General features: G+C 45.0%; 1 protein-coding gene across 1 annotated transcript; it reads left to right on the top strand.

Annotated features, from left to right (window-relative positions):
* The first annotated feature begins 4,964 nt into the window (after positions 1-4,964).
* Positions 4,965-13,673, top strand: CTHRC1 (collagen triple helix repeat containing 1). The gene is made up of 4 exons (XM_058026976.1): positions 4,965-5,105; positions 8,098-8,319; positions 9,700-9,916; positions 11,017-13,673. The coding sequence occupies exons 1-4, from the start codon at positions 4,965-4,967 to the stop codon at positions 11,157-11,159; spliced, it is 723 nt and encodes a 240-aa protein (XP_057882959.1). The 3' UTR covers positions 11,160-13,673.
* Positions 13,674-13,720: the final 47 nt, after the last annotated feature.

Below are 13,720 nucleotides of genomic sequence, written 5' to 3'. Positions count from 1 at the left end.
CCTTGAAGGGCTGCAGAGCCCTGCCTCAGCCCTGCTCATAGCTTGCTTATCCTGAGGAACTTCTTTTCAAAGGTTTTACTGGACACAAATAAAATAAAACCTTCAAAGTTAAAGTCTATTCCTTTAATTTCAGGATTATCACTAATTCGAGCTACTACCTTCCAAAACTGGAAGAACAAACTTCTGGCAGTGCATTTCATGAATGGTGTAGAAAAATGCAGATTGTGCCCTTCATTTGAAGAAGCCTTCTTGTCTGAATGGAGCACTGTATTTCACATCCTAATAACCATTTATTAGCACAGGATTTAAGGAAAGTTAGCTTTTCAGTTCTGTGTAAGCCTTTCTATTCATTGAGGTTTCATGAGGTAGCCAAGTGATTTTTCTACCACTGGCTGATTCCCAGCCGCCCTAATGAGCAAATGTTCCTCCTGAGACTCAGCTCTCCCCTTGCACGTGATGATTCACTGGACACCCAGTGAATTTAATTTTTAACTGGACTGAAATAATTTTACCATCCTACAAGTCCTTGAACAACCCAATCCAAGTGGACCTGCTTCAGCCAGATGTGCTCCTGATGTCCCTGCAGACCCAAATGTTTTCGTGACTGCAGCTGGGATTGCGCCAGCTGCTCTGGGGAGCAGCCTTGCAGAGGCACAGACCAGACCCCTTCAGGGTCTGAAATTTGCAACCAGCAGCTAATGGAAACAGTATGGGCTTTTCATCATAAAATTTGCACTATGGAAACATCTGGATGTCCTGATTTATCCTTTATCAGTGAGGCAGACAGTTCTCCCAAATAGTTTTATTAAAGTTTATCTCTCTCTGACTGTTTGTGAATAGTGTTTAGTTTAAAATATTCAGTGCCTCCATTATTACTGTAGAAACACAGCTACAAGCAAATGCAACTATAAATCAACTGATGACTTGGACAGAAAAAAACAGATCTGCCTAGAACCCCAGCAGGCAATGGAAGGAACTGTTTCCATAAGTTGTCACTGGTATCTGACCTATGTCCTGGTCTTGACTTGTCAGAGACAATGTTAAATATTTCTCCCCATAGAAAACATAATTAATATGAATAACAAAAAGTGTTGATTCTATCATGTTTTTTATTGTGCAAAAATACATTTCCTATAGTAACATTAAAACTGCCATGTGCTTATTCAGAAAAAAAGAATTAACATTTACCATCATGATTTTTTTTTCCTCACACTCAAAAAATGCTGTCCTCATGTATGTGAACACAGGAATTCTCTTCTGCAGACAAGCCTCTGAAGGGGGAGCACATGCCCCAAATATATTTTAAGATTCAAATGTTAATATGTGTACCTGCAAAGCACTGCTGGGGCTATAATGCTTTTATCATTTATGCAGAAGCTACTGGAACTTTTTTTTAAATAGGTCTATCTGTACTAAAAAAGTAAAAAAATAGAGGGAAAGATGTTTTGGATTTTTTAAAAAATCACACTCATGCTATATCAATCATATATTTAAATTAAGAGGTGTTAGAAAGGACTAAGGCCACAATCCTATTGGTTTTTATGCAGTTCCAAAGGCTTCTTTGGTGGAAGTTGGAATCAATTTCTTAAATCTGTAATAAATTACATGAGAGATCTTACTTCGGTTTTCTTCCACAGCAGTACAGACAGCTCTTTGTCTCCTTGATCAGACAGGCAGCCTGCAAAGAGCCATTTGAAAAATTCAACAGTTTTCCCTGATCTCAGCCTTTTACACCAACTTACAACTCACCCTAAAATGCCAGTGTTAAAGTGAACAAGATCTAAAAGGATGAACTCCACAGTTAAAAGCACCAAAGACAGGTTGGCAAGGATGCTGAGTGTTACCCAGGGTATAACAACAGAGCGATGCAGAGATCAGGCTGCCAGCCAAAGCCAAAATCCTCAGACATCCTCAGAACAGGGAAATGTATGAAGCCATAAGAGTTAAAGGAAGATGAAAAGTCCAAGTCTTGGCACTTACCTTAATGGGCCTCTTTTGTCTCAGGATCCTCAGCCTTGAACTTTCTGTAATGTTTATGAACACCTAAGTCTGGTGCTCCTGGTTCCCTGCAGTTATTTCACACTATACAGACTGAGGACTGAATAACAACTAAATTGAATAACAAATACTTACTGCTTGAAGTCAAACCAGTGTGCTAACAAACAGGATCCATAAACTGGAATAGTTTGGACAGGAAAGGCAGAGAGACCCAGTGACCCCATGGGCAGTCCCTTGAATTTAAATATGTTAGAGCTGAGGTGAATGGAAACACATGTGTGTATGGGAACATCCTTCTCTCCAGACTTGTGTCTGGATTTTTGGGATGCTGAGAGGCTGCGTGAGGGGGAAAGCAGCTCAAGCTGCAGCTGAGAGACTGCACTCCTGGCATCAGCCTCATCTATGAGCTTCTGTGGTGCAAGATGCATTGACTGTGCCACAGTGACCTTGTGTGAGCCTGCCCAGGCTGTGCAGGAGCAGACTGGCCATCTGGGAGATTTTAGTGACATCAATAACATCCTAATATGTTCTGATATGTTTGTGGGGCCATATACAAAAGATAAAGCCTATATCATATGGCAGGATGGATAAAATGAAAGAATCACTAGTTGATGTAATATGGATCATGGTCAGAGTATGCTCAGGCGAGTCCTTGGATCATGGTCAGAGGATGCTCAGGCGAGTTTATTATCACTCCTTTGAGCTATGAGAAATAGTTAAGGCGAAGTAGATCAGTAGTTCTGATTCAATTTGAGTATCTCATCAGCATTTGGCAGTGGTTTGTGCCCTCAGAAGCATTTAAATATATCAGAAGACCACAAAACATAAGCCTAACAGATGGCAAGGCTTGCTTGGGCTGAAGAAGGCTAAGGAGGATGTTGACATTTCTGTTTTCCAGATGGAAATGCACACTGCAAGTCAAGCAAGGGCTAGGAGCTGCACAATGCTCTCACCAGAGCTCAAAGCAGATGTCCCACTGCTGTTTGCTGAGACCTTCTCTTACAGTGCTCCTCAGTTTGCTTCCTCTGGCAAAGCCATTTGGAATTTCAAAGCTTCTAAACCACACTCAAACATATGGTGAGCAAACCCAGGTGGGGAAACAATTATGAACATCCATGGAAATTTTATTCTCTAAAACCCTGAGTGATTGCCTGGGAAGGCGTGCAGTGCTGCTGCACTGTGTACTTCAGCTGCTGCACCTTGCCTGAGGAAATTAATTCTGTAGTGCAGAAGTCTGGCACCCTGTGAAGGGACACACCTTAGCAACAGCCTGTGTTGATGCTGAGGATCCCCAGCCCGCGGTAAGGACGCTTGTGTGGACATGCAGGTGACACAGAAATCAAACATCACCGCCCTCACAGCACTGCCATCAGCCCAGAGGCAGCACCGAGCCATTGCTCAATGAAGCCTCTGCCTGTGTTTGTGGATGCTGACTGAGGCTGTCACCAAAGCAATTGTTACAATTAAGGATTTACATCATTCCATAAAATTTCCCAGCTGGTTTAGGGAACCATTGTGATTTACCAGCTGTTTTTTTGAAGTTGGCAGGATGTAATGCTGCTCTTCTTCACAAGGTAGGAGCCCTCACCTCAGCAGTGTGGCTGACGTCAGTCCCAGCTCTCAGGACAGCGTGTGACGGGGCTGGTGACAGCACTGGGACTGACCTGTGCTGCAGCTCTCACTTCACTGCTATTGTTCCACCGGCACAGACAGGGAAAGGGGAGAAGTGGCTTAAGTGAAGAGCCACGTGAACGGGTTCAGTCCACACAAAAATGTGGTTCCATGCAGCCTGTTTGAATGACTCAACTTCTTGTAGAGAATAGCTGCAGCATTCTTTCCTGCAGGAGAAATGTGTGGTTTTGTTAAATACTTCAGAAAAAAAGAGTTGAAGCTTATCTCCCCCTTCTGGAAACTCTACCTCTACAAATACCGCGAAGTTTGCAGTATACAGGAGCTACCTCAAACATTTGTTATTTCTATTTTGAATTCTTGAGGACATATCACATCCTTTCTTTTACAGTGCTTTCAATCCGAGAATGATGAAAAGCAATGTATGATTTGGAATTAAAGCAGTATGGGATGGTTTACACTGGGTAGCCGAAAACTTTCCCTTTGTTACTAAATTGCCAATGTTCAGTCTGGCAATACCAGGTTTTTCGAAAAAGCCCCAAATCCTTTATTGTTCAGAAGGATTTTGCGTCCTTACCTTGGGTTCTGTTACAGTGAAATCTGTGACTGATGCCCGGCCGATACTTTATCACAGTTTCTCCTCGCGGTGCATCAGCATCCCGCTGTGGCGTTAGGCGGTGTCTTGCAGACACAGCTCCTTCATCGGACAGGAGCTACCGAGCGCCGGGCAAACACCTGAAGGCGTGGAAGGGAACTGCCCGGGGCTGCGGGAGCGCGGGAGGAGAGCGGGGGGAGAGCCGGGGGGAGAGCCGGGGGGAGAGCCGGGAGGGCTCCGGGAGCGCCGGGCATGGCCCCGCAGCGCTGCCGCCGCTCGGCTCGGTTCGGCTCGGTTCGGTTCGACTCGGCTCGGCTCGGCTCGGCTCGGCTCGGCTCGGCTCGGTTCGGTTCGGTTCGGTTCGACTCGGCTCGGCTCGGCTCAGTTCGGCTCGGCTCGGCTCGGCGCGGCTCGGCTCAGTTCGGGTCGGCGCGGCTCGGCTCAGTTCGGCGCGGCTCGGCTCGGCTCGGCTCGGCGCGGCTCAGCGGGGCCGGGGGCTCGGCGCGGCCCGGGGAAGGCTCGGCGGGGCCGGCCCGAGGGGCGGGAGGCCCCGGCCCCGTGCCAATGGCTGAGGGGGGTGGCTCTGCCGGGCCGTCTCGCCCGGTTACGGGATGGAAATTCCCGGCCTCCCCGGGGAGGGGGCTCGGGCTGCGCGCTCTGAAAGGCTCATTTATCGCCGCGCTGCCGCCCGGAGCGGGGAGCCGGGCTCTGCCGCGCCGCCCCGCGCATCCCGCCCCGCACGATGCCCCGCGGCCCGGCCGCCGCCGCCGCCCCGCTGCTGCTGCTGCTGGCGCTGCTGCTGGCCGCGGCCCCGCCGCACGGCGGCTCCGAGAGCCCCCGGGGCAAGCAGAAGGCGCTCCGCCAGCGGGAGGTGGTGGACGTGGTGAGAGCGGCGGGCCGGGACCGGGAGCGGGAGCGGGGCGGGCGGGGGGCGGCTGGAGGAGCCACGCAGCCGCTTTGTTATTGCAAAGATACCAAAAAGGCGATAGATCAGAGGCTTTGGAAAAGCCTGGCGGCCGCTCCAGACAGGGCAGCGCCGGTCCCGCTCCGCTGGGCATCTCTCGGTTCAGTTAATCGAGCCCTTGTTGTGCTGAATCAGGAAAACGCGGAGGAGGCGCTGATGGGCACTGACACAAACCGCGGGGTCTCGGCGGCCCGGTGTGTGTGTGAGCGCTGCCCCACCGGGCCCGGGCCGGGATGGCGGCTGGCGCCGCCGAGCCCGCACTCCCCGCCGTGCCCGGGGCCGGGGCTGGCGCTGCGCTACGCGCACTGCAGGGCCAGCGCCGGAGCCTTGCAATCAAACATCAGCAGGGAATGCTGCTTAGCTCCTTCCAACGTAAGCACTTAACTGCTGCTTAGCTCCCAAAATGCTAGTGGATAAATAGTAATGAGAAAAACTATCTGCATGCTCTGAAACTGTCTGCATGCTCACCGAGCACACTTTCCATCGGAGTGGCATGAATGCATTATTTCCTTGGGCGGCAGGGACTGCACACCATTGTTTGAAATTCCACTGCTACTAGAAACCTGAATGCATTGGGACTATCCCATCTCAGGGATAGATGACAGGAGGGAAATTTTCCAGTCCTTGGAATGTAGAAAGCAGATGTGAAGGTATTTCTGTAAGTTGCTGTACTGCCATTTCCCCTTCTATAGAAAATCAGTGGTATGACCATTTCTTCCACGATCTCCAGAGAGATCCCTGAAAGGATGTGCTGGAAGCACCACTGCTAGCAAAGCTCCTTCCCTTCCACACCACTTCATTATCTTTTCACTTTTATTGTGGAAACTGAATTGCATTGAGAATAAGGAGTCTGTACGCATGGACGAGTTAACATTTTCTGAGCTGTGTTTCAGGATCTCTCAATGCTTTGAAATTGCTCAGTGCTTTTTGGGTGCAGCAGAGTGAGCAGCAAAGAGTGGGTAAATCAATGGCAGCTGACTCATGCACAGCCCAGCTGTACAGATGCTTCAGCAGAAGCTCTGCCAGGGCAGAGTGGAGGCAGGACTGAGGGGAGATCCTGCCTTCAGTGGATGTTTAAAGTATGTTTTATGCATTTCCAGCTTAAGAAAACATGAAAAAGACTTGACTTGGCAAGACACAATTTTAGTTGGAGTAGAGCCCAAAGCCCAGGTGATTCTTGTGCTCCCATTTATTTTTTGGGATGTGCCATGGCTGAGGTGCTCTCCCTGTCTGGCTGTGGGTGGCAGCTCCTGTGTGGGGACAAGCCAGCCCTTCCTGGTGGCTCTGGGGATGGGGGCAGTAGGCCACAGCTTTGGCCTGACCCAGCTCTTGCCTATTTCCACATGCAGGATTTCTGTGGTGAGGAACCACATGCGAAAGCCAGAGCCAGTCACCATTACAAACAGAGTCCAGTGGGAAAGCAACAGCAAAACCAGATCACTGTTGCTGTGTGAAATAGAAATGTCCTTGCATTGTTCTCCTGGGTTGGTGCTTTGCCAACCAACCCTTTCTCAGTGAACTTTTCTGAAGCATGGTTTTCTTCGTGAAAATATTCCAATATTTCCACTGCCTTTAGCCAGCAGGGTTTCCTTTGGTGAAGGTAGTAAAGGAAAGCTAGCAACCATTAGTCACACCCTCATCTGACTTCTTACTAGACTTCTCCATGCAGTCACTGATTTTACTTTTGGTGTGGCTCCAGCTAAGCCTGTGATGGCTCTGCTGGTTTTTGCACCAGACCCTGTGAAAAGGCACAGCCTCAGTGAAGAAAATTCACCAATTTGACAAAGGAAAGAGGGCAGAGGCAGTTTACAGCTTACAGTTTAGTTTACAGCTCCTGCAGGGCAGACAGGGGCATGGCTGGCATGAGGGGGAATAGCTGAAGCACTGTTTCTTTTTGAAACAGACAGGCATTAGGTGGTTTAAACTAGATGAAGACAAATAAATATGAGAAAGTGGAAGAGCAGAATACGGCTATCTGTGAGGATTTGGGATGAAGATGGGAGGAAGCAGTCAGCACCAGAGAGGACAGAGCACATGAAGTAAAAGCCGTGGCCAGCCCCTGCAGGTTCCTGCTCGGCATTCCCATGCCCAGTGCTCCTCTCACATCCCAGCCCTTAGGCTGCTGTGGGAGGGAGCTCTGGGCTTCACAAACCTACTCTCCAAGGTGGGCAGAAGGTGAGAAGGTGATGTGTGTTAACATGGAGTTTGGGAGGGCAACATTTGACCTTTCCTAATGCTGTGATGTTAGGAAGGATGTGAGTGTGCCCTCCTCCCATGTCTGCTTTCCCGCTGTTACAAGCAGGCTTCCTGAGTTCAGCTTTATTCCAGGATGCAGCTTCCCACATCCATATCACCATCCATTTGTGTGCATATTGGAGTCTGAACTGTGGGGCTTGATTATCACCATGTGGTTGTCACCTCCTCACCAGAGGAACAGTGACAGAAGAAAAGTGGCGTTAACCTTTGCTCTCTCTGAAATAGAAAATTTTCTTAGGAAAAAAAAAACCATACTGAACATGTATTAGCATAGACAGTTATACAAGTAATGGTGGGTTAGGAAAAAGTAACTATTAACATGTGACTTCTTTTTTTGTTTCTGTTTTGACTCTGGTGAAGTTTTCCAACAGGTTTTAATTCTTGGACTAGATAATTTTTTAATGCTAGGATTTATGCATCTTTTCATTAAAAAAAGGTGCATCCTATTTTACAGCAAATTCTGCTGGCACTGCTTATCTTTGAAAATTTATTCTTCTTTATTTTTTCTACTTCAGTGGAACCATTTTCTGGGAGATGCAGAAATAGCCCATTGTGGCACAGCAGGGGGGTGTGCTTTGTTGTTATTCACTTGTGTTTGACTTGGTTAGCCTCGGAATTGAGGGGTGGGAGCAGCAAGATCTGTTCTCTCTTCCAGTATAATGGCATGTGCTTGCAAGGCCCCAGCGGCGTTCCCGGCCGGGATGGAAACCCGGGAGCCAACGGGATCCCTGGGACACCCGGGATCCCGGGAAGGGACGGGCTGAAGGGGGAGAAGGGCGAGTGCATGCGGGAGAGCATCGAGGAGTCCTGGACGCCCAACTTCAAGCAGTGCTCGTGGAGCGCGCTGAACTACGGCATCGACCTGGGCAAGATCGCGGTAAGCGGCGCCGCGCCGGGGCTGCACAGCTCCAGCCTCACACATTTCCTGCTTTCCTGCATGCAAGGGTGAACTTCTCAAAGGCTTAGCTACTTTGGATTGCTCTCAGCTGTGTTTCAGCTCTGTGCCTCTTTCATTCCTGGAATAGGGTTTCGGAAGAATTTTGTGGCTGGTGAAAGACTACGTTCGGTAGACCAGATCTGTCACTGTAAGGCTGAAAGTCACAGTACCAAAAAAGTACCTCTCTAGCTTGCCCAAAACAGGGCAAGGTTTTCACCATTTCAATCCTAAGAAGGGATGAACATCTTTAATCTGTTATTTGTACCCGTCTTTATAACTCTTGCTTCATAGTGGTTACTCACTGAAACTCAGTTGCAGTTGCAGGATGCTTCTGCAAAGGATCAGCGTTGTTCAGGAGCAGAGTTGCCTGCGTCACCCAGACTGACACAAACACTCTGTCCTCACTGCAGCCCTGGGTGTAAAACTTTTAGAAAAAATCCCTGCTCAATCCCAGCTATGAAGCAAAGCCCAGAGTGATTATAGCAGTTTAACTGCTGTGCTGTGGCTAGAGAGAGAATCAAATTTTTCAGTAGACTTTTCTTACTTGCAGAACTGTCCCTAACTTTTTACTTATTTCTTTTTTTTTTCCCCTTTTTTTTTTCTTTTTTTCCTTTTCGGTCTTTTTTTTTTTTTTTTCCTTTTTTTTTTTTTTTTGGTATTTTTTGTCTTTTTCTTTCTTTTTCTTTCTTTTTTTTTTCTTTTTCCTTTTTTTGTCTTTTTTTTTTTTTTTTTTTCCCTGTGAAATCCAGCATGTTGAAGACAGGCTAACAACCACTTAAAAAACTGAAAGTGCTTATTTTTCAGTTGTGGAGCTTTAGCTGGGTATAAACTGCTCAGAAGTCTTGTGATAATCGTTAAGCCCAGGATTTCTGTTAGCAGAGACAGAAACTGTGCTGTCTTGTCGTGCAAGGACTTGGGGGTTGGACTAGATAATCTTCAGAGGTCCCTTCCAATCCTTATGATTGTGTGATCCTGTGACTTGAGTGCAGCTTTCAGAGAGCTTATATCTTTTTACATAAATCCCAGAAGGTGACTAGGCTAGCAACTTAACAGCAGGACTTATCTAAATAAAGTTAAGAATTTCCATAATCCATTTTCTCCTTTACCATCTATGAGGTGCTGTTCTGATTTGCATCTTTGCACCACAAGGGATTTCCCAGGCTGTAATTTTATTTTTTTTTCCCAGAGGGGCCTAAAGAGAATAGCCCAAACATTTTGAAATAAATGTCTTCCTAAATCTGTGTCCTAAATATAAATATATAGGAAATAAATGGGCTCAACGCCAGGGGTTTGTGCCAGAGCACCTTTGTCTCCTGCCAGGAATGCACGTTCACCAAGATGCGCTCCAACAGCGCCCTGCGCGTGCTCTTCAGCGGCTCGCTGCGGCTCAAGTGCAGGAGCGCCTGCTGCCAGCGCTGGTACTTCACCTTCAACGGGGCAGAGTGTGCTGGCCCACTGCCCATCGAGGCCATAATATACTTGGATCAAGGAAGCCCAGAGCTGAACTCTACCATTAACATACACAGAACTTCCTCAGGTACGTGTGCCGGGGGAGCAGGGATGGAGCAGGAGGCAGCAGCAGCAAACACAGAGAGTGGCCAACTCACACTTGTTCTCTTACTCTGCTGTCTCAGAGCTGGCTATTGATAAGTAATAGTATTGTAATTATTTATTAAGTGGTACTTTCTTGCTCTGGTACTTTTCATGGTACTATATTCTGAGATTTAGAAATGGAAGAGATTTCTGTCCAGACAGGTCTACTGATCTCTGCCACAACATGACTACAGAGACATTCTGTGCTGTATTAACTTATGGAGAAACAGCCTTACTGCCAAGTAGACAGTGTCATCCTGGCTTAAAATACCGGTATTTGCACATTGTCTGTGCAGAAACAACACTTTCCTCCTGCAATTTCTATTCTGCTTTCAGGAGGGGTGCAAAAGTACCTCCAAAGTGAAATATCTGGGAGCAATTATTCATTTGCTTAGCAGAGGCAAATTAGTGAATTCATTCAACATAAAGGGATGTGATACTAAGAAAAAGGAACATAAATTCTGTGTCCTTTCTCCATTTTTCTCCCTGTACTGCATGACTGCATGAAATCTAATGTCTAGAGCTGTTATAGGATTTTTTCAGCATAAGGGTAGAGCTGACTTGTCCTCATTACCCCACCTCCATCCAGTGGTGCTAGTGGGGCATCAGGAATGCAACTCCACGCAGAAGCAGTGACGGACGTGTGGAAAAGCTTACAGGGTGGCCATCACCTTTACAGAGCTGAGCTGTAAACCAGGCATGGCTGTGCCCCCACCCCCTCCCATCACTGCTAGAGAGATGTCTGGAAGGGTATGAAGCCATATTCCAGCTCCCAGTGTGTAAATTTGGGTATTTAAGGCAGCAGCTATACCTCCCATTTTGCCATCCTTTCATTCATTCAGCAGCACAGAGGCACTGCATGCCTTTAACTGATGTTGCCACATCTCTACATAAGAGGTTTTTATTGCTGAAATTGTTTTAAAATTCTAAAGCCTTTTCACCTTTAACTAAAGTTGCTGTTTTTAAGCACTTGAGTCCACCTTCAGTTGAGAAACACAAAGGGATTGTGTCTGCTGAGGTAACCTGACTTTTGTCTTTAACCAGTGGAAGGTCTGTGTGAAGGGATCAACGCTGGCTTGGTGGATATTGCCATCTGGGTGGGGACGTGCTCAGATTATCCACGGGGAGATGCTTCTACTGGATGGAATTCAGTCTCCCGAATCATCATTGAAGAACTGCCCAAATAACTTCCCTCTCTTTTTATAATACCTTTTTTTTTTTTTTTTAATTTTGTACTATTTTTTTCAGAATTTATTTCAATAGAGTTGGACACAAGTACTGGACTGAAAGGCACCAAAGCCTTGCACATCTGTAGCCTTTGTCTTGTTTTGTACACAGCAGAGGCTTTTTATAATAATAATTTTAGAATACAAATATCAAAACCAAGTTCATTAACATTTTAAATTTCTTTTTTGATGTAATACCACCACTGTTTTTAGAATTAACCATAACTTTTTGTATCAAATAAATAAGACCTTTTACAAAAAAGAAATCCGGGTTATTTTATTGAACATTAATGTGTTTAAAGTATTTTATATGGTGTTGTGATACACGATTTTTTTAGAAGGCTTTATAGATAAAGTTCAAAGAAAGTAAAATCAGGTGTTGGCTTTAGCCTTCAGAAAACACACATAAAATGCACTCCTGTAAACCTGACTGCAGAATAGGATGCTCTGCTGTTACAGTCTTATCTCAATGAACTCCTGGTGACTTAACTGTGACCCAGACAATGTGGTAAGTGTTAAATACCTCATATTATGAATAACTGAGCAAAACCAGACTACCTAAGCTCTTCTTCCCTCTCTTGCTTCTTGATAGACTGGATTTCAGTGTAATATCTATGACTGGTCTCCATTACTAAGATGCAGACACGAAATAATTTTACAGTTACGACACTTAATTTCATTGCTGCAATAAAATAATTCTCCTGGATTTAGCCTTTCAGTTATACAGAATCACTTTGGTGTTAGTTAAAAACTAGATGTATTAAACTGTTTAGAAGATACAGACATAAGACAGGTTGAAATGCATAGGCTTTCCAAAATTGAACTGATAAAGTGAAACAATGATGTCACAGCTGTTTGACAAGTGACAACACCAATCACGCTAACACAGAACATAAGCTTCAGTGTTTTTAGTATTTTCTTCCAAATGCTGCAAGTGGCATATTCAAACATTTTTTAAATTTGTACACATTCTAAAGAGAAACAACAATTATGTTTGTATTACAAAACCAATTTTACATTAACAAAATAAAAAAACTCATGAAAAGCATGTACAACATGCAAAAATCTCCACTCTTCCCAGAAATTAAAAGGAAAAAAACCCATTAAGTCTGAGATAATGAATTTATTTCAGCTATTTAGAATTAAATCTCATTTTCTTTTCTGAACAAGCTGTACGATTTGCCCCAGGATGGGCAGCCCTTGCCTGTAGCTGTTGTTGCAGATACCAGGGGAGGACACCTGCAGCGAGGGGAGCACTTGGGCTTGCTCAGCTGCAAGATGGTGTGTGAGATTTGCTGCAAGCCAGCAAGTTACACAGCTGGTATTTTGTCTCTGAAGAACTGCAATGTTTTCACTGGCTTGGAGGATGGTTTTAAGGTACCTGAACACAAACAAGTTACTATGAGCTGAGCTGTGGTGTGAACTTACAGAACGTCCGCTAACACACAGTGAGTGATTGTGCACATGCTCACAGCCTGCCCCTGCATTTATCCTGAAGCTGTTCTGGCCCAGAGCACATTAATTCAGGCTTGGATTATGTGCACAGCTTTTTCTCTTTTATCATGTTTTCATATGTCTTCACAATATATTCTGGATCCTGGGTGGTAGTTAATTCAGTGTTCCATTAAATTTGTTCTGTGTACCACAAAAGACACAAAGCCCAGTAAGCACCCTCCAAAGGCAGAAGCTGCTGTTTTGCATCTACATTATTTACATGGTAAACTTCCAGTAAATTTATCTTCAGCTAAATATACACAGAACCTTCCGTAATAAAAACCAAAGCCAGCCATGCTGGCCCCAGCCAGATGAAATTATTCTTTCCAATGAGATTATTCTTTCCAATGAGATGATCAACTCTATCAGTAGAGGGGATGGGATTGTGGAAGAGAAAGTGTAAATTATGAATAAATTTAGTTATATACAAAATATGGTATTTGGCAACAGTATCTACAAAAACAAGCGAGTGGACTACTGAATGAAGATTCAAAATACTCAGTAGTTTCTGTAGCTTTCCAGATTTTAACTTAAAATTTAAAACCAAGTTCCTAATCTGTGAAATTTTTATTAAAAATTGTTCTTTCTGCTTTAGGTTAGTCTGGTAAACAGGAAACTTCTCAAAGTGATTACTCTGCTCCCTATGAAACTGATGATTTTCCCCGTTGATAGCCTTTGCTAACTTGTTTCCTAGTTAAATGATACTTACTAGATACTTAATATCTTCTTACCAACAGCAGGAGGCAGATGTTAAGGTCAGTAATGTCTTTCTTAAATAAATAAACTACCCAAAACCACCAAACACAGAACTCTAAAAAGTACATATCCTTGATGGCAATTATTGGTGTGGAAAAAAAACCCTAACTATTATGCAGCTTAACTGATATGTACTATAATTTATCAGTAAATTAGCAATCAATATATCAACAATCTTTTCCTTAAACCAAATCAGAAGACATTAACAGATTGTTCTGTTTTTTTTTAAATAAAGTCCTGTGCACAGGATTTTTTTAGACTAGAAACATTTT

The sequence above is a fragment of the Melospiza georgiana genome, chromosome 1 (assembly GCF_028018845.1).
Source record: "Melospiza georgiana isolate bMelGeo1 chromosome 1, bMelGeo1.pri, whole genome shotgun sequence".
In the NCBI taxonomy this organism is placed as follows: Eukaryota; Metazoa; Chordata; class Aves; order Passeriformes; family Passerellidae; genus Melospiza; species Melospiza georgiana.
This window is presented reverse-complemented; position numbering and strand designations above follow the sequence as displayed.

What these genes read in the sequence shown, in the direction of transcription:
- CTHRC1 (XM_058026976.1), top strand. Translation starts at nt 4,965, where the DNA reads ATGCCCCGCGGCCCGGCCGCCGCCGCCGCCCCGCTGCTGCTGCTGCTG. An exon ending in TCGACCTGGGCAAGATCGCG is followed by an intron (nt 8,320 to 9,699) that starts GTAAGCGGCGCC and finishes GTCTCCTGCCAG; the next exon opens with GAATGCACGTTCACCAAGAT. An exon ending in CATACACAGAACTTCCTCAG is followed by an intron (nt 9,917 to 11,016) that starts GTACGTGTGCCG and finishes GTCTTTAACCAG; the next exon opens with TGGAAGGTCTGTGTGAAGGG.